The sequence below is a fragment of the Chiloscyllium punctatum genome, chromosome 10, assembly GCF_047496795.1.
Source record: "Chiloscyllium punctatum isolate Juve2018m chromosome 10, sChiPun1.3, whole genome shotgun sequence".
Lineage (NCBI taxonomy): Eukaryota > Metazoa > Chordata > Chondrichthyes > Orectolobiformes > Hemiscylliidae > Chiloscyllium > Chiloscyllium punctatum.
Window position 1 is genome coordinate 67,824,372 of NC_092748.1, and position 20,358 is coordinate 67,844,729.

The 20,358-nt window shown below is 41.0% G+C and overlaps 1 protein-coding gene across 2 annotated transcripts in view; it reads right to left on the reverse strand.

Moving 5' to 3' along the window:
• Window positions 1-20,358, reverse strand: part of wdsub1 (WD repeat, sterile alpha motif and U-box domain containing 1) — a 61,217-nt gene that overhangs the window by 14,092 nt on the left and 26,767 nt on the right. The window contains exons 4-7 of one of the 2 annotated variants that reach the window (XM_072579413.1): window positions 19,026-19,124; window positions 6,042-6,135; window positions 4,787-4,820; window positions 2,709-2,749 (exon numbers count right to left, since the gene is read on the reverse strand). In XM_072579413.1, coding sequence (XP_072435514.1) covers window positions 2,709-2,749; window positions 4,787-4,820; window positions 6,042-6,135; window positions 19,026-19,124 — 268 coding nt within the window. The remainder of the gene's footprint in view (window positions 1-2,708; window positions 2,750-4,786; window positions 4,821-6,041; window positions 6,136-19,025; window positions 19,125-20,358) is intronic. The other variant, XM_072579414.1, reaches the window with a different exon arrangement.

The window sequence follows — 20,358 nt, forward strand, 5'->3', positions numbered from 1 at the left end:
TGAGAAGTCAGATTTAATAATGGGAAATGGGGAAATTGTGGGAGATGTTGAAGAGGTATTGTGTGTTGATCTTCACAGTAAAAGACCCCAGTAACATGCCAAAAATTGATAATGAGGCTTTGGCAGGTGAGGACCTACAAACAATTGTTATCAGTAAAGAGGCAACGTTGGGCCAGCTAATGGGGCTATAAGTAGACTGGTCTCCTGGCCCTGATGGAATGCATCCCAGAATACAAAAACAAAATGGTAACAGCAAGAGCAAATGCACTCATGGTAATTTACAAAACTTGCTGGACTTTGGGGCAGTCCCGTCAGATTGGAAAATAGCAAATGTGATACCACTGTTTAAAAAAAGGATGTAGACCAAAGATGGCTAACTATAGTCAGTTAGCTTAACTTCTGTAGTGGGGATAATGCTTGAATCTATTTTTAAGAAAGAAATAACCAGACATCTGGATAGAAATTGTCCTATCCGGCAGACTCAGCATAAATTCATGAAAGGCAGGTCACGTTTAACTAATTTACTGGAATTTTTTTCGAGGACATTACGAGTGCAGTAGACAACAGGTTACTGGAGGATTTGGTGTATCTGGATTTCCAAAAGGCTGCTGCATAAAAGTGTGCAGTGTTACAGGTAAAGGATTAGCATGGGTAACACAAAGCAAAAGTGGGTATACATAGGTGTTTTTCTGGTTGGCAATCAGTGGCTACTGGTGGGCATCAGGGATCAGTGTTGGGACTGCAATTGTTCACAATTTACACTTGGTCCCCAGTTCCTGTTCATCTTTATAATGTGTCAAAATTTGCAGATGACACTAAAATGAGTGGTAGGGCAAAGTGTCCAGAGGGACATAAATGGGTTAAGTCAATAGGCAAGGTCTGGCAGATGAGTACAATGTTGGTAAATGTGAGGTCATCTATTTTGGTAGGAACAACAGCAAAATGGGCAATTTAAATAGTGAAAAACTGCAGCATGCTGCTGTGCAGAGATACCTGCGTGTCCTTGTGCATGAATTACAAAAAGTTTGCAGGCAATTAAGAAGGCAAATGGAATATTGTCCCTCATCGCTGGAGAGATGGAATTTAAAAACATATAAACCTATAAAATTTGAGTGAGACCAAACAGGTTAGATGCAGGAAGGATGTTCCAGGTGATGGCTGAGTTCAGAACCAGGGGTCATTGTTTAAAAATAAAGGGTAAACCTTTTAGGACTCGCATTAGGAACTTCTTCACCTAGAGAGTGATAAGCCCATGGAATTCACGATCACAAAGTAGTTTCGTCCAAACACTCTGCGTTTTCAAGAAAGAGATGGATATAGCTCTTATGGTTAAATGAATCAAAGATATTAAGGAAGGATGATATTAGGGTATTGAGCTTAATGATTAGCCATGATCATATTGAATGGTGGAGCAGGCTCAAGGGGTCATCTGACCAACTCCTTTATGTTTCCATTCTTTCTGCCAAAGTACATATCTTTACATTATTGTCCATCGACCGCTTACTTAATCTGTCTATATGCCTCAGCAGGCTCTGCATGTCATCCTCATTACTTGCTCAGCCACCTGTCTTTGAGATCTTAGTGAACGGTAGCACAGCCTCAGCTGAATGGCCTACCCTTCCTGTCCCGAATCATATGTATGCTGGACAATAGTATGCTCAAGGATATCATCAGTACTTTAAAAACCATTGATTGTATAAGTATTCTCCATAGTCAAATCCTGCATACTGGCATGGCCCAAATATAGCCATATTCAATTTCTTGATGGTCAAATGAGGACCGCAACACAGTGTATCACCAACTTCCTCAATTGGCCAACAATTTGGCTGCTTATGTTGTTATAAAATCACTCGCAAATACATTCGCTGTGATATGACAAACCTTCAGAAATCCAACAACTGGAGGAAAGGCTAAGTACCTCCATCCAGCACGACTTAATAACATGTCTCACCATCACGAGACTAAATGAGCCTTTTGGATCCATGTGCTTAACAATCAACAATGCAACTTTAACTCCATTCAACTTTCCAAACTTCAAGGTTGATGAGAAATCACAAATACTTTGTGAAAGTCTTGATATAGTAGATCCCTGACTTTCATCTTCTGCAAAGTTCATAGATAAACTAAATAGTTGAGAAACTATCGCTAATGCAGATGTTTGGTGCACAATCAGAAAACTGAGACCACTCTAGCATGCATTTCTGGTCACCAAGAACACATGACAAATCATGTCTGATTCACAAATATAAAGGAGTCGTCATAACAATACTTGCATCAGGACTCGTGAACATAACTGGCTTAACCACTTGAAGATAAAATGTTGCTGGTTATAGTTAAGACAACTGTAGTTGCTGCTGTATATTTACACAAGCCATCATGAACAAAGACATACTGTCTGTTATCAAACAGTGTGCCTTGGGGGAAAATTTTATAGAACTTGTACTGTGGACCAGTGATCAGGCAAAATAAGAGTTACATATTCTCTTCTCCAAAGAACATTAACTTGATTAGTTAATCATAATGTCCATCACAACCATGGACAGGATAGAAAAGCTCTACATCTATGTTTACAATTTTATGTAACGGTAAAACTTTACTAAACTTGTGAAGTATTACCAGAGGACAATTGAGTTTAACTGGATTGGACAATGAAGAGTCCTCCTGACTGATGGGCAAGAGACCCAGGATTTTAAATGTTAATTACATACCGTTCATGCTGTGTCAGTGTATAAAGCGGTGCTCCACTGTTCTACATAATAAAAGAGCAACAATGAAATTGAACAAATTCACAGCTGAATTTTCAAAACAATTATACAATCATATAAATAAAATGTATCATAGAAACATAGAAAATGAGGAGTAGGCCATTTGGCCTTTCAAGCCTGCTCCACCATTCATCATAAGCATGGCTGATCATCTGACTCAAAAGCCACTTCCTACCATTTCCCCATTTTTTTTGATTCCTTAACCATAAGTGTTACATCTAATTCCTTTTTTAAAAATAGATTGTTTTCTGTGGTAGCAAATTCTGCAGGCTCACTGCTCTCTGGGTGACGAAGCTCCTCTTCATCTCAGTCCTAAATGGCTTACTTTGTATTCTTAGGAGACTCCAGTTCTAGATTTTGCCCATTGTCCAGAACATCTTTCCTACACATACCCTATCTAGTCCTGTTAAATTTTGTATACTTATGACATTTCCCTCCCCTCTTCATTCTTTTGAACTCCAGCAAACGTAATCATACCTGATTCATACCCACACCCCAATAAATCAGTCATATAAACCTTTGCTGCACTCTCTCCACAGCCAAAATGTCCTTCCTCAGATAAGGAGACCAAAACTACACACAATATTCCAAATGTTGTCTAAATAAAGCTCTAGATAACTGCAGTAGGACATTAATGTTCCTGTACTCTAATCCCAACAAACTCATTTGCCTTCTTCATTGCTTGTTGTACCTACATATTTACTTTCACTGACTGATGTACGAGGATACCTATGTCTCACTGCCTCTCAGCTTATAGCCAGAAAATAACCTGACTTCTGGTTTTTGCTCCCAATGTCTTTTTTAATCTCAAAGGACAGCCTCACATTTATCCACATTATTCTGCATCTGTGCACTTTTTCAGCATGTCCAAATCACAAGAAGCGTCTCTGCATCCTTCTCACGGTTCACTCTCCCGCCCTGTCTGTTTATTTAGAGATATTACATTTAATCCCTTCATTCAAATCATTAATATATTCTGACACTAATCCCTGCAGTACCCCTCTTGTCACTGCCTGACATTTGGAAAATGACCCATTTATTTGTACTCTTTGTTTCCTGTCTACTAACCAGTTTTCTATCCATCTCAAAATACTACCCCAAAATCCAATGCGCTCTAATTTTGCACACTTATCTCTTACATGGGATTTTGTCAAAAGCCTTCTGAAAGTTCAAATAAACCATATCCATTGGCTCCCCATCATCAACTCCACTAGTTTTTCCTTTGAAGAATTCCATTATATTTGTTAAACGTGATTTTGCTTTCATAAATATATGATGACTATCTGATCCAAACACTCAACTCTTAGGCTTTTTACGAAGGACTCTAGCATTTCCCCACTATCATCAAGGCAACTATAATTCGCAGTTTTCTCAGTCTCCCTTCTTAAATAGAAGGATTGTAGTAGCTATGCTCCAATCTGTAAGAATCTGCCATAAGTTAAAAAATAAAATTGCACAATTCAGTTGTCACGAATATTGCATTACATAGAAATATTATACAGCCAGTATCAAATAAAGCAAACCTAATTAGCTATCAGACCGGAATTAAAAGATGAGGGTGTCACTGACTAGGCCAGCATTAATTACCTATCCCTACTTGCCTAGACGGCAATTAAGAGTCAACTACATTCCTGAGAGTCTGCAGTCACGTGTACGTCAGACCAGGTAAGGATTACAGATTCCTTCCCTAAAGGGTATTAATTAACTAAATGGGTTTTTCTGACAATCACCAATGGTTATCATTAAGCTGTTAATTTCAGATTTTTATTGAATTCAAATTCTACCATCTGCCTTGGTGAGATTTGAACCTTGGTCTCCCAAACATCACCTCGCTGTCTGGATTAACACTCCAGGGATAAATCCACTAGGCCATCACTTCCTATTAAAGTATAAGACTGACATTAATTTCAAATCGCCATTGTTTGAAATAAAAATCGTACATTGTTATAGAAGGTTGCACAGTTTTGAATACTCCATTTGACATTTTCAATTTGCCTAAAGCACCATTTAGGTAGACTTACCGAATTCCAAATGATTATAGATTTGTCAACAGACCTTTAAAGAGGAAAAGAAGTTTTGAACTACAAACCAGTTTGAAAAAAAATCTTTGTACTAATTCTCATTTCTATAAAATAAATAGTTTCAATGATTATCTGTGTTTATTTCATGAATTGCATTGTTCCATAAATGAGATATTGTTTTCATTTAACTAATCCCTTTTGAAAGGAACACTGGCAAAACAAAACATGCTCAATACTTGAATTTTAACAGAAATTTAGGAGAGAGTGTGCAGAATTTATTCTTAGGGTTAATAGCTAAGGCACAGACATTCAAGAATGGATTTGATAGATGAATAAATAAAAGGACTTGAAAACTTACAAAGCAGGAGGATGTGACACCAATACAAGGCAGCTATTTGGATACAAAAACTAGAGTGGGACTTAGTATGCAAGCATTAAAAAACAGCTCTAAATGGGATCAAAAGAGGAAAAAAGTACTAAGTAAGCAAAATTCATGGCTCTTCACTTGAATATGCATAATATTCGGAATATAACTGAATCAGTAGCACAAATATGGGTTATGATCTTATAGCCATTAGGGAGAATTGGTTACAAGACGAACGCTGGGAACTAAATGTTCATGTATATGTGTCCTTTTGAAAGGACAGACAGGAAAGAAAGGGAGGTTGGAGCAGAATTGTCGGTATGGGGTGGAATAAGTGCGATAGCAATAAATTGTGCAAAGTTAGAAGACGTAGAATCCATATGGATGGAGGTAAGAAAACCACTGGTAGTGGGAGGACAATAGCTAAATAGTGGGACAGAGAATAAATCAGGAGATTATGAGTCAATTCCATTGTTATGTTCTGCAGGATTGGTATAATCGTCTGCAATATCTGGAAACAGCAATGAAACATTTCAGAGGTGCCAATAAATAAGTGGTTGAGCTATTTGACTTTGGATTCAGTTGAGGTAGTATATGATGAGTGAAATGGGACAGATGTTGCTGATGTGAATCAGCCAACTTATTTACAAGGATGCAGAGCATACATGTGACAACCTAAATTTGACATAAAGTGACACGTATTTGAAAAATACTTCAAAAATCCGAGGAACCTAACTTCCAATTTCATTTCTCAAATTCTGTCAAGACTTAACAGGTATGCAACTCCTGATTTTTAAAATAATAAAAACTGGGGCAAGTACAACCATTTCAATGAAAATACAATTTCAGAATACGAGAATTCGCAGGTATCAATAATAAATCTGCACTTACCCGGAAACTAAGATCTGCCCATCTGGTGAAAAACAACATGACAAAACAGGAGCTGTGTGCCGGTTTAATGAGCATTTCATTCTGAGGTCACAGTCTACAAGCATAAAAAGGATTATCATTTGAAAATGTGGAAGGTCGCAATGCAGAAAACATTCCAATGGATTATGATCATTCCAATACTTCTTTCTCAACTAAATTAAGATCAATCAACAAAATTGATGGTCAATATTACACAGAATTCACAGCATAGATTGAGATCATTGAATCTAATTGGTCTATATTGCGTTAGAGCCCTTGGTGATTTTCTTTTTCTTTGCAAATAAATTTTGGTTTGGAGCTGTAAATAGGGAACTCAGAGTTAAAGATGACTTTTGGACTGTGGGCAACAGCTTGTGTTAAAAGGAAAGCAGACCAACGAAGCTTTTGCTTATTCATGGGGCAAATCTTGGAAGCCAATTGCTGACCGGCTCCTGATCAAAAGTTTCTGTAGATGCTCATCACTAGAAAAGAGCATTATGTTTAAAGAAATATCAGAAGTTGGCAAATAATGAGGTCAGTCTTTGAGAATTGGTTCTAGCAAGGCTGGAAATGATTTTATGCTCAAGCAGATGGTAGATGTTGTATGGTAACGGAGATCTCATTGAAGAGACAGGCAATCTATCAGGGAATTGTGAGTTTGAATTGGATTTTGGACTTTATTTTCTGTGAGCAAAGGAATCTGGCTGTTGATGCTGCGGCATGAAGATTTGAAAGCTCCTTACCTAACCTCCCTGATCAGTTCTTGGAAGTTCAGAAATAGGAAACTAAGTTACATGTATTGCTGTTTTTAGGTGAGTAAAATGAAAAGGTGATTTTGGTTGACATCTTTGGAAAATCCACCACGAAGCCGCTATCTATGCCTGCAGAATAGCATTCTATGAAAACAACTTAAGGCAAGTTTTGTTATTTCCTTTTTCCTTAAATATTTATTTGTCTGTCTGCCTTTTGTATGAAAGGGCTGAAAACAAAGATTCTTAGGTTTTAAAATAGAGCAATTAATTTGTTTTTAATTTTGCTTCACTACAGTTATTATACTGTTAATAAATAGCTAAGTCTATTGTTAAAGCTACAAACTGGTGTCGAGAATTGGTTATTCAAAAAGTTGGATAAGAAACTATTATTTTCAATTTTGAGGGTGTTTGAAAGTTTCAATTTTACTGTGTTGTGAATAGAGGTAAAAAGACTGATTTAGTTCGGCTGTCTGATTCATGTCATAACAATAGGTGTTTAGCCTTCTCCAAAACATATTCACACAACTACCAACATAATCATCTACTCCTTTCTGCCTTGCACATATCTAGCTTATCATTTAAATGCATCATTCCACTGCCATACTGGAGGAGATTTCAATGTCTCACAATCAACAGATTGTTCCATGAATATATTACCCTAACTTTTATTTATGTTCTCTCACTGACAGGTTTTCATCTTTTTGATGGGAAATATTTTAAAACCAACAAAGTATTTCTGAAATGCAGTCACTTGTTTAATGTGGAAAATGCAGGGATTGATTTGCATACCCGAAGTTCCAAAAAAATTGTAATGGTCACAGAATCTGTGTAAGTGATGTTGATTTAGCTACAGATACCAAACAGTTCCTATACTTCAACATAACACTTGTTGATCTTTTACATCCACCTTAGAGATGAGGCTTTGATTTAAAATCTCATGCAAACTAACTACAAATCCATTAACCGTGCACTACAGCATGAGCTTTGATTTTTGACCTGGAATAGCAAATGAACCAACAACCGTCTCACGGACATGCGTGTATTACTGCTACTAACTAAGCAATGGCTGACAATGCTGACCAACTATCTGATAGTAATGTTTTCTCCTTTTTGTGAAATATGGACATTACTGTAAAAGTTCAAAATTTGTTGCTCATCCCTAACTGCGCCTGAACTGAGAAGCTTGTCATAACACTTCAGAGAGCAGATAAGGAACAGCTAAATTTGTGTGGGTCTGGAGTCACATGTAGACCAGCTGTGGATAGCATATTCTCTTCCTAAAGGACATTACTGAGCCAGATGGGTTTCCTGACTACCAATAATGATTTCATTCACTGAATTTAAATTCCACCAGCTGCCTTGGTAGGATTTGAACCCAAAGCATTAGTCTGAACTTTTGGATTACTACATTAGCACAATATCACATAGTTATGGAGCACAGAAACAAACCCTTCGGTCTAACCTGTCATGGGACTAGATCAGTTTAGGATATCTGGTTGACATTTGCTAGCACTTGGTCCATATCCCTTCCTAACCATGTACCCCTTCAGATGCCTTTAAAATATTGTAATTGTGCCCGCCTCCATCACTTCCACTGGCAGCTCTTTCGATACAGGTACCATGCTCTGTGTGAAAAAGTTGCCCCTCAGGTCCCTTTTAAAGCTTTGCCCCTCTCACCTTAAACCTATGCCCTCTAGTTTTAGACTCACCCACCCTGAGAAAAGATCTTGGCTATTCACCCTACCCATTCCCCTCATCATTTTATAAACATCTATAAGTCACCCTTCAGCATGCGCCGTTAGGGAGAACAGCCCCAGCCTATTCAGCCTCTCCCTATAGTTCAAACCCTCCAAACCACTTCAAGTTTAACAACACCATTCCTATAGCAAGGAGACCATAACTGAATGCAATATTTTGAAAGTGACTTCACCAATGTCTGGTCTGCATGCAACTCCACTTTCAAGGAGCTATGGATCTGCACCCTTGGTCCATTTGGTTGGCAACAATCCCAGGGCCCTACCATTAAATGTATACGTCTTGCCCCAATTTGCCTTAATAAAATGCAAAACCTCATGTTTATCTATAATTAAACTCCATCCATCACTCCTCAGCTCACTAGCCCATCTGATTAAGGTCCCATTATACTCTTGAGATAACCTCCTTCACTGTCCACTATACCACCAATTTTGGTCTCATCTGCAAACTTACTAACCATACCTCCTATATCCGCATCCAAACCATTGTGGCACACTACTGGGTAACAGAACTTCAGTCTGAAAAACAACCCTTTGCCACCAGCCTTTGTCTTCGACCCTCAAACCAATTTTGTTTTCAATTGACTAGCTCTCTCTGGATTCCATGTTATCTAACCAGTTTACCAGATCAAACCTTGTCAAATGCCTTGCTGAAGTCCATATAGACAATGTCTACTGCTCTGCCATCAATTTTGTTCGTCACTTCTTCCAAAAACTTAATTAAGTTAATGAAACACGATTTCCTATGAACAAAGCCACGTTGGTTCTCCCTTATCAGTCCTTGCCTTTCCAAATGTATGCTGAAAACGTGTTGCTGGAAAAGCGCAGCAGGTCAAGCAGCATCCAAGGAGCAGAAGAATCGACGTTTCGGGCATGAGCCCTTCTTCAGGAACCACATTCCTGAAGAAGGGCTCATGCCCGAAACGTCGATTTTCCTGCTCTTTGGATGCCGCCTGACCTGCTGCGCTTTTCCAGCAACACATTTTCAGCTCTGATCTCTAGCATCTGCAGTCCTCACTTTCTCCTTTCCAAATGTATATAAATTCTGTCCCTTTGAATCCCCTCCAACAACTTAACTACCACTGAGCTCTGACTCAGCAGTCTATAGTTCCCTGGCTTTTTCCTTACCACCTTTCTTAAAATAATGGCACAACACTAGCCAACCTCCAGGTTTCTAGCACCTCTCCTGTGGCTATCGACGATACAAGTATTTCAGCAAGAGGCCCAGCAATCTCTTTGCTAGCTTCTGTGGAAGTTGTTTTTGTTGGAGTGCTTGTTTGCAGAGATTTTGGTAAATCACGGTATTGCTCTTGCCTGGTTTGGCCCCTTGCCCTAGGTGGTCCTAGCCTACTAGAACATTCTGCAACAACCACATAACTTCTGCTTTTCCCACATAACTCAAACTGTTTATCTGTAGAAAGTGTAACATAGCCATACATTTTCAACAGGCAAATGTAGTATTCAGAGTGTGCGTTGACTCAAGTTCTGAGAAAAATAGCTTGTTACGTACAGTCTCAGACTCTGTCCGATGTATGCTAATGTAGACCATCTAGTGACTAACCTGTGGTTCTGTGTCTGACTGTCTGTCAAACGAAATAAATCTGCGTCGATCTGGAGTGCTTTGGATATGCATTGCACTGTACTAAGGAATGGCGTGCTCCTTATGATATCATACAATAAATTTTCTCAGTGCTCAAGGTCTGAGTCCAGGAATTTCTTCAACAATCTCATGTAGTCAGGCAGGAGCCCTTAATTACAAGATTCTAAGTGAACCTAAAGTAGTTTAAAACATAATAGCTGCCTGCATGATCCTAACCTGAGTCAACAGGCTGATCCCAAGACAGGGAAAAATGCTGTAACAAGATAGGACTGGAAAGATCACTGCCGTAGAAGAGTCATCGTTTTAAGGTGACCTTGAGGGATCGACAATAGCGCCAGTATTTGTTTATCTGTCTGTCTTTGTGAGTTTGCTGTTCATTTCTCCACAGAGCGTAGGTCCATGCTATGGAACTGAGGAAGTGGCAATGGGGGTCAACGAATTCTAAATATAAGAAAGATGGGCTGGCCCTGGGGAAAAGGAAACCATGTTCCACTGAGAAGGACGTCCATTTGTCCCCTCCAGAAAGATGCAGAAGCTCCACGGTAAATACATTTGATGCAGAAAGGTAGGAGACCCCCTGGTGCTGCCAGGGTCACTGTTGATATTGTTTGGAAGGAGACAGGTGACAGTAAGGTAGGTTATTCCTTTCAGTTCCAGCCTATATGGGTGGTGCCATGGCAACTGGCCTTATGGAGGCACCTTTAAATTGAAAAAGACTAATTACTGAAGGACAAACATTGAGGGTGGGTACGGTGACCCCTCTTGGGATACTAATTACATACCCCAGTGTTTAGATAAATTTAAAGTAGCAGCAAAAAGCCTTCAGCCCCCTAAAAATAAAGATCGCTGTCAGGTGCCATCAGACGAGCTTCCGTCTTCTGGGTCTGCACCATCTGCCCCACCATCTTATACCCCTCAGTATCCTAAAGTTCCCATCCCCACCCCGGACCCAGAGCCTCTTATGGACGGAATTGTTGCTTTCGTTGCTACTCGGTCCTCTGGCCTAACCCCCTGACAACACCCCCCCCACCAAACAAAGAACAAGGGCTTCGGGGGCGCGCAGGTCTGACCAACAAGGGCTTTGGGATTGGTGAGGGGTGTGATGTGGGAGTCCGCTGTACGGAACCAGGAGGAAGCAGATTCCACTGTCTCCACCACCGGATAGGACAGCCAATTACAAAAGAGGCTGAAGCCTCCCGCTGCTCCGCTTCCCTGGGTAATGATCAGCCACACGCTCCTAAACAAGCCTTGGACCCACACTGAGGTCCATGGCATGCTCCAAGACCCTGTCATCCACTAAAACACCCGACACCATTTTATAATTTTCTAGTATAAATCTGCAGTATTTACAATTGCTTGTCACAAGACTTGAGGGCAGTCAATGCTGTTGTCCCCTGCTCCCCAGTGGTGCCCAACACCAATGCCATCCTTACTAGCCTCCCTGCTACTGCCATTTGTTCTCTGTCACTGACCTCTGCTTGGCCTTTTTCTCCATTAAACTGTCACCAGACTGCCAGTCCCTTTTTGCTTTTACTTTCGGCGGTCACCAATATACATGGACATGGCTTCCCCGAGGGTACACGGACAGCCTCCATGTAGACTGTACACCGGACACGGTGGTTAACCGGACACTGAAAGACCTCCACCTGCCTTGTAAAAGCACCTTGGTTCAGTGTGCTGATGATTTATTTGTGGCCTCCGATTCACCTGATGCCTGCATGTATGACACCGTCACATTGCTCCGCTGTCTGGCTCAGGATGGACCTAAGGTCTCTGTTGAAAAGATGCAGCTCTGCCAAAAGACAGTACAATATTTGGGCTACAAACTTTCGCAGTCTCAGAGCACTGTCACAAAATTGCATCGCAGCCATCGTTAATCTCTCTCATCCCACTACACAAACTGAACATTTGTCCTTTTGGGGCATGGTGAATTACTGCAGACCCTGGATACCAGACTATCGGGTTATTGATGCATCTCTCCACCAGGCATCCTCGCCAAACCAGTCAACCCAGGTGAACTGGACACCATAAATGGCACAAACCTTTAAGGAACTTACTTTAAGGAACTTCAGCGCCTGTTATGGACATCCCTGATTACACACAGCCTTTTCAGCTGTATGTTAACGAAAAGGAGGGATATACATCCAGCACTGTAAAACAAATGCATGGGGATCTTAGGCATCCTGTAGCCTTTTATTCTGTACAGTTACCACTTGTTGCAAGGAAAATGCCAACCTGTTTACAAGCTGTGGTGGCTGCCGCTGTAATGGTAGAAAAGTCCACCCCTGTTGTACTGGATTATCCTTGTACAGTTTTTGTTCCTCATTCAGTCTCACTGCTGCTTAATGCAGCAGCAACTCAGCATTCTGCAGCATCAAGGAGAACTGGCTAGGAGATCATCTTACTTGCCCACACTAATCTTACACTTCAGCGCACCCCCACTTTAAACCCTGCCACCCTTCTTCCCGTTATATAAACTTTCCCGGCAGAGGACCATGATTGCCTGCATGTAGTCCAAGAGTTTGTCACCCTGTGCTCTGACCTCACTGAGACTCCGTTAGACAACCCAGACATGATCCTTTTCACAACATGCACACCTTTTGAAACCCTTGAACCCACTATGCTGCTGAAAGAAACTTCTGCACGGGCGGTCGAACTGTTTGCTCTTACCAGAGCCTGTATCCTTGCTGATAAAATGTCTGTTAACATTTTCACCGACTCCAGATAGGTCTTTGGAGTGGGACATGAGTTTGCAACCCCGAGGAAACAGATTTTATCATCTCTTCTGGAAGGCCCTTGCAGCATGCCCTGCTCATCAACAATCTTTTACAGACTGTGGCTGTGATAAAGTGCACTGCCCATACCGCCAATGACGACCCAACTGCCCGAGGAAATGCTCATGCGGACCAAGCTGCTAAACAAACAGTATCAGATCCCACTGTATGGGTTTTACAAGCTTCGAAGAGAGGGGAAACAACAAAGGTTTTAGATCTAATAGAGAAAATGCAAGCTACACATCAACATGCTCCACAAGTCAAAAAAGACAGCTGAACGTGCATAGGAGCTACTGAATCCCCTGATAGAAGGTTCATTTGCCCTAAAGCCCACTTACATGTTCTTGCACTGGCCATCCATGGGGTCAGGCATGCAGGAAAAGGAGGAATGATACATGCAGTGCGACAAACTTGGTACGCACTGGGCTTTGCAAGAGCAGCACAAATGAGAGTATCAAAATGTCTAATGAGTCTTCAAATTAATAATGCTAAACTTTTAGCCATTTGATCATCTGCTAGTCCCAGATGGACTGTTTAATCATTTACAGATTGATTTCATTCAGATGTCAGCTAAACAAGGTTTTAAGTACATGTTGGTAATTGTCAAGATGTTTTCTAAATGGGTCAAGGCCTCCCCCACAAGGAAAGACAATGCTAGAACAGTGGTCAAATGCCTCCTGAAGGATGTGATCTCTAGGTTTCGAATTCCAGGGAACATTAACATCGACAGAGGCACTCGATTTACTGCTGTAGTCACAGAAAATGTTAGTAAAGCACTAGGCATCATGTGGAAATTTCATAATCCCTTTCAGCCCCAAGCCTCAGGTATTGTGGAATGGATGAATGGTACCCTTAAAACCAGCCTGATAAAGATCACACAGGACATGGGCCTGCCTTGGCCAGAAGCCGTACCCTTAGCCCTATATACCACAAAAAAACCCAGACCAACACAACCACAGGACATACCCCATTCAAGGTCCTGATGGGAAGACCAATGCCCATGGGTGCAAGACCTACTAAATTTCCTGTGGATACGGCATTATTCTTGACACAGGAAGCTCCTCTGGATTATGTCAAAGCACTCTAAGATGATTTCCTGTAACCATGATCAGGTAAAGGAGGCCATTCCTGCATCTAATGATGATCCAATGCATCCCTTCCAATCTGGGGACTATGTCATGATAAAATCATTGGAAAAGAATTCCCTTTTTGCTCCGTGGAAAGGCCCATATCCCTCCTCCTGGTAACCTGGATGGCTGTCAAGATTGAGGGAAGACCTGAGTCGACTCATGGAACTCGCTGCAAGAGAGCGTCATCCCCAGAGGAACATAAACAGAAAACACCAGAGGCATCAGCTCACCCGCCAGGCACAATATGTGGAGACTGATCGCCATTTCAGTCTCTGTGTTGTTCCCTGCCTTGTTCACACTGACTATGCATGAGGGGAACAGGGAAGATGGGATGATGAACTCTGTCACAAGGGAGTTGCATGTCAACACTGCTTTACATGACTTACATTTATGCACAGAAGGTTAACCACCCTAGCTGTGTGTGTGTGTGTTTGCACACATGCGTGCGCGTGCTGAGGCAGTAGGTTTGACTGGGAGTCTCACAACTCTTTCATGCGAGGTCCTGACAGGACCAATTATTCCACGAACGATAAGTTCACTTGGGAGTCTGTAAGTTATATTATGCAAAAGTATACGGGTTGGTTCCAGCCTCACTACATCCCAAGCTCTGTTCCTCACTAATACCACAGGAAAGGGTAAAACCCACGGGAACCATTTGCTTTAAAAGCAACCACACGTCAAGACGGAATGCTGAAACCAGTAAATGTATCCATTCCCTTCTCCGTACCGTGTCCGTGTGCCAATCCACTACCGCTGGGAGTATCCTGAACCTTGAAGTTCCCAATAAAACTATTACAAGTGCCAAGTTCACAACAGTTTGGACTGGAACTCAAACCAATTACTTGAGAACTTGTAATGGCACCTATTTCATTTGTGGCCACAAAGCCTACCCCTAGCTGCCACTCTCCTGGACTGGTAGTTGCTATCTAGAGTATGTGGTACCCTTTATTTACCACGCACATTCCTTCCCATTCCACCGGCCTTGGCTTCGCAACATGAGAGTATAACTGACACTGAGGAGTTCTTTGCCATTCTCTTCCCCTCTTATGGGACCGATCTACTGGCAACAGAGGTCAGAAAATTGGCCTCAGTTCTTGAGGAAATAGCAAATGGCAGCCCTTGATCAACTTAGTGGAGAGGTGGTCACTATTCACACAGTCGCCCAACAAAACAGATTGGTCTTAGATTATCTACTAGCCGAGAAAAGGGGCACTTGTGCCTTCATTGGCTCAGAATGTTGCACCTATATTCCCGATTCCAGTGAGAACATTATAAACCTTGCCAATCACATATTGAAAGTCTGCGTGCAAGCTATGTGACACTGGCTCCCCTTGGGATCTGTGGAGCTGGATGGGTGGATGACTGGATGACTTGGTGCCTTAGGAAAAGCCCTCATTATACTTGTTGTCATTTTCATTTTTATTATGGCTCTTATCATCTGTCTTAAGCATGATCTATAATGAACATATCACGACCCTCAGTCCAATTAACATCCCAGTTGGTCAAGATCCCCTTCCTGAAATCCCTCACCCTGATACAGACGAGTATCCCACTGGTTCCAAGCCTCCATCACTGGACAATCTCCCAGATTCCAGCAACATTCCCCCTTTTTCAGGTAATCTTGACCTGCTTGCTTTGATCTTATGATCAAAAAGATGGAATTGGGGAAGCTGTTTTTGCTGGATGCTTGTTTAGAGATTTTGGTCAGTCATGGTGTTGCTCTTGCCTGGCTTGTCCCATCGCCCTGAGTGGCCCCAGCTTGCTAGAACATTCTGTAACAACCACATAACTCATGCTTTTCCCACATGAACTGTTTATCTGTAGAAAGTGCAACTCAGCCATACATTATCAATGGGCAAATGCAGTATCTGGAGTGTGCATTGACTCAAGGTCTGAGAACAATAGCTCGTTAGGTACAGTCTTGGACTGTGCCTGCTGGATGCTCATGTAGACCATCTAGTGACTATCTAGTGGTTCTGTGCCTGATTGAGCTGACTATATAAATCCATGGCGATGTGGACTGCTTTGGAGATGCTCCATATGTACGAAGGAATGGTCTACTCCCTATGAGATCATGCAATAAATTTTGTCAATGCTCAAGGCCCGAGTCCGGGGAATTTCTTCAACAGCTTCTCACAAAGCTCTGCAATATACCTGAACAGGTCCTGGGGATTTATCCACCTTTACGTGTTTTAAGACATCCAATGTTTCCTCTCCTGTAACATGGACACTATTTAAGATATCACTATTTAGTTCCCCAAGTTCTCTAATTTTCATATACTTCTCCACAGTAAATACTGATGTGAAACACTATCTCACCGATCTCCTACGGTTCCATACATAGCCTTGTTGATCCTTAAGGGGCCCTATTCTCTGCCTAGTTACTCTTTGTCCTTATCTGTTGAATCTCTTTGGATTCTCCTTTACCCTATTTGCCAAAGATATTTCCTGCCCTCTTTTAGCCCTCCTGATTTCCCTGTTAAGTATACTCCTACTCTCCTTAAACTCCTCTCCAGATTTCTCCAACATGTAAGAAACAGGAGCACATATAGGCCATGCAGCCATTCCAGTCTGCTCCATCACTGCTAGGATCATGATAGATCCACAGCAGGCCAGGCAGCATCCGAGGAGCAGGAGAATTGATGTTTCGAACAAGAGCTTATGCCTGAAACGTCGATTCTCCTGCTCCTCGGATGCTGCTTAGTCTGCTGTGTTTTTCCAGCACCACACTTTTCAACTCTGGTCTCCAGCATCTGCAGTCCTCACTTTTTCCTCCTCCATGATAGATCCACGAAGTCGACTCGATACAGCATCCCAGAGGTAACAGCCATCAAATTTAAAATAATCCTGAACCTTTGTCTTTTAAATAATCCCCTATTGATTCTAACATATTGCCACCTTAACCCTAAGGAACCTTATCTTGAGAAATATCACTGTCATTTTATCAAATGCCTTTTGAAAATCAAATATAATGGGATTCACTTGCTTTTTCTCTATCTTGTTTGTGACATCAACAAAACTAATATACATTTTCTTTTATTCACTTGTTGGTCATGGGCATCACTGGCTGGTCAGTATTTATTGCCCATCCCTACTCTTGAATGGAGTGGCTTACAAAGCCATTGCAGAAGACAGTTGAGAGTCAACCGCATTACAATGGATCTGGAGTCACATGTAGGCCAGACCAGGTGAGGACAGCATATTTCCTTTCCTGAAGGATATGAGGGAGGTAGATTGGTCATCAGTAGATTCTTAATTCTGGACTGTTCTTTAACTGATTTCGAAAGCTATCATCTCCCATAGTGGGATTCAAACCCAAGCCCACAGGGTTAGCTGAGTTTCTGGATTCATAGTTTAAATAATACCTCTAAGTCATTACATCCATTTACAAAATCTTATTTTCTCTTTCATAAACCATGGTGACTCTATCTTATCAGATTATTTTTTTCAAAGTTCCCATTACCAATTTTACCATTTCCAGAGCAATAGATTCCAGCATTTACCCAATGACTGTTGTTAGGCTAAACTGACAAAGATCAGTGTTTCTCACTTTATAATTTCTTGAATGGTGTTCCACTGACTATAGCGCAACCTACAGGGAGTTTAGAACATTAGAACCATTGCGTCTACTATAATCACTGTCACCTCTTTTAGAAGCGGTGAATGGAGACCATCGAATTCAGTGAATTTTTTTCATTTTCAGTCCCATGGAATTCTCTAACAATTTTTCTTTTTTAATATTAAGATTTAAGATTCTCACTTGAGCCTTGGTCATGCCTATTTTCAAAATGCTTTTGTGCCTTCTACTCTAAGGACAGAAACGTACATATCTTTCATTACCTTTCTTCCTTTTCTAATTTCTCCTATCTCAGTCTCTAAAGAGTCGGCATTTCTTTTGTTATTCTCTTTTTACTTAATTGCAGAAGATCTTACAATCACTTTTGTATTTCTGAATAAATTACACTCATTCTATATTTTTGCTCTCACTTTTTTTTTGGTTATCCTTTGATGGCTACCTAACACTCTCCCAAACCTCAGATTTATTACTCTTCTTGACAATATACAAACTTCTTTTCTTAAGCTTTTTAGTCAGTCAAGGATGGATGTCTTTTCCTGAGAGTTTATAATTTTTCAAGAATTATGAAGTATTTAAATGTTTATCATCTCTCATCTCCTGTCATACCTTTAAATTTAATTTTCCAAATCAACCTTTGCCTCTTGCTCTCATACCCAAGCAATTGACTTTAAGCTTAATATTCAGTTTCAGATTTAGGTACATCACTTCCAAACTCAATTTTACCATATTATGATCATTCTTCCAAAGAGGATCCTTTTTCACTTCAGGCTCATACTTAGGGCTAAAGGGAAGATTAACAACAAGGCACAGTGAGCGGAAAACAGCAAGAGTTGAGAAAGGAAACCAGAATGCAGAATTAAATGGAGAAAAAAAACTGACGATTTTTGAGCCAGTTAGGTTCAACTCAACAATAGCTACATAATATAGAAATTAGACATCAGAAACGTATTTCTAACTGGATAGTAATTTTTGTTTACCATATTGGATACAGCATGTCTTTCTGTTAGGATTAGGAGTGCTAAATGAGGATAGCTGTAGCTTCCATTTACAGGTTTCTAATGTTTTTTGGTGTGAAATAGGTAGGAAATCATTGCCAAATTAGATGCCAAAATTTCCACTGCAAATATTTGGATTTTACATTATTCTACATTAATTTAAATTGTAACAAACAGAAAAAGTACAGATTACAACCTCCACGATGATAACTACAAAACTATGACAGTCAGGTATCAGAAGACATAAGCAGAAGCCAGTAAGATTTTAATGGATAGAAACAGTCACCCACGATTAATGCACTGCGTCTCTTCCTAATTTAGACAAAAGTGGCATTGACAGTCAGAAGCAATGTTTGGCTGACAGCTTGAAGCAACTCAACATACCTGCTGGCTCTTTACAAGACACAATCCAGAAATTAATTTTGTTGTCCTGACCACAAGAAGCCATCAGAAAGCAATGTGATCCTGAATTATCCATGTCACCTGACAAAGCAAATAAAAAGTTATAATGCAGCAATGTGTACAAAATATTTAGAAACTGATAAATTACACGACCTATAATGAACATATTGCACAGAGGAGACAAACATATGATTATGCATATAAACACCAGAATTCAGCCTTGCAAGATAATGGCTTGCATGGTTCTGGTCAGTGGATATGGACATCAGCTGGTATGACGTAGGAGTCCATTCTTACATGGTATCCTTTGCCACATTTGATGGAAAGGAAGACAAAGTGCTGAGGAGGTGCACAATCTGCTGGTCTCCGTTTTCTCTGGGTCCTGTCTTGGTCAGCTGAACTTTTGTTTCAGCTTCCAATACATAAGACCATAAGACATAGGAGTGGAAGTAAGGCCATTCGGCCCATCGAGTCCACTCCGCCATTCAATCATGGCTGATGCGCATTTCAGCTCCACTTGCCAGCGTTCTCCCCGTAGCCCTTAATTCCTCTAGACAACAAGAACCTATCAATCTCGGCCTTGAAGACATTTAGCGTCCCGGCTTCCACTGCACTCCGTGGCAATGAATTCCACAGGCCCACCACTCTCTGGGTGAAGAAATGTCTCCGCATTTCCGTTCTGAAATGACCCCCTCTAATTCTAAGGCTGTGTCCACGGGTCCTAGTCTCCTCGCCTAACAGAAACAATTTTCTAGCATCCACCTTTTCAAAGCCATGTATTATTTTGTACGTCTCCATTAGATCTCCCCTTAATCTTCTAAACTCCAACGAATACAATCCCAGTATCCTCAGCCGTTCCTCATATGCTAGACCTGTCATTCCAGGGATCATCCGTGTGAATCTCCGCTGGACACGTTCCAGTGCCAGTATGTCCTTCCTGAGGTGTGGGGACCAAAACTGGACACAGTACTCCAAATGGGGCCTAACCAGAGCTTTATAAAGTCTTAGTAGTACATCTCTGCTTCTATATTCCAACCCTCTTGAGATAAGAGACAACATTGCATTCGCTTTCTTAATCACAGACTCAACCTGCATGTTTACCTTTAGAGAATCCTCGACTAGCACTCCCAGATCCCTTTGTGCTTTGGCTTTATTAAGTTTCTCACCATTTAGAAAGTACACTTCCATTCTGCCTGCAGAGGTCACATCCATAGTCATCTATCTCCCAGTAGTTGGTGTCAATGTTCTCATATCTCATTTGCAAAAGTCCTTGCCGTAGAGGTATGTCCATCCAGGAGGTTGAGCGCCAGTGGCC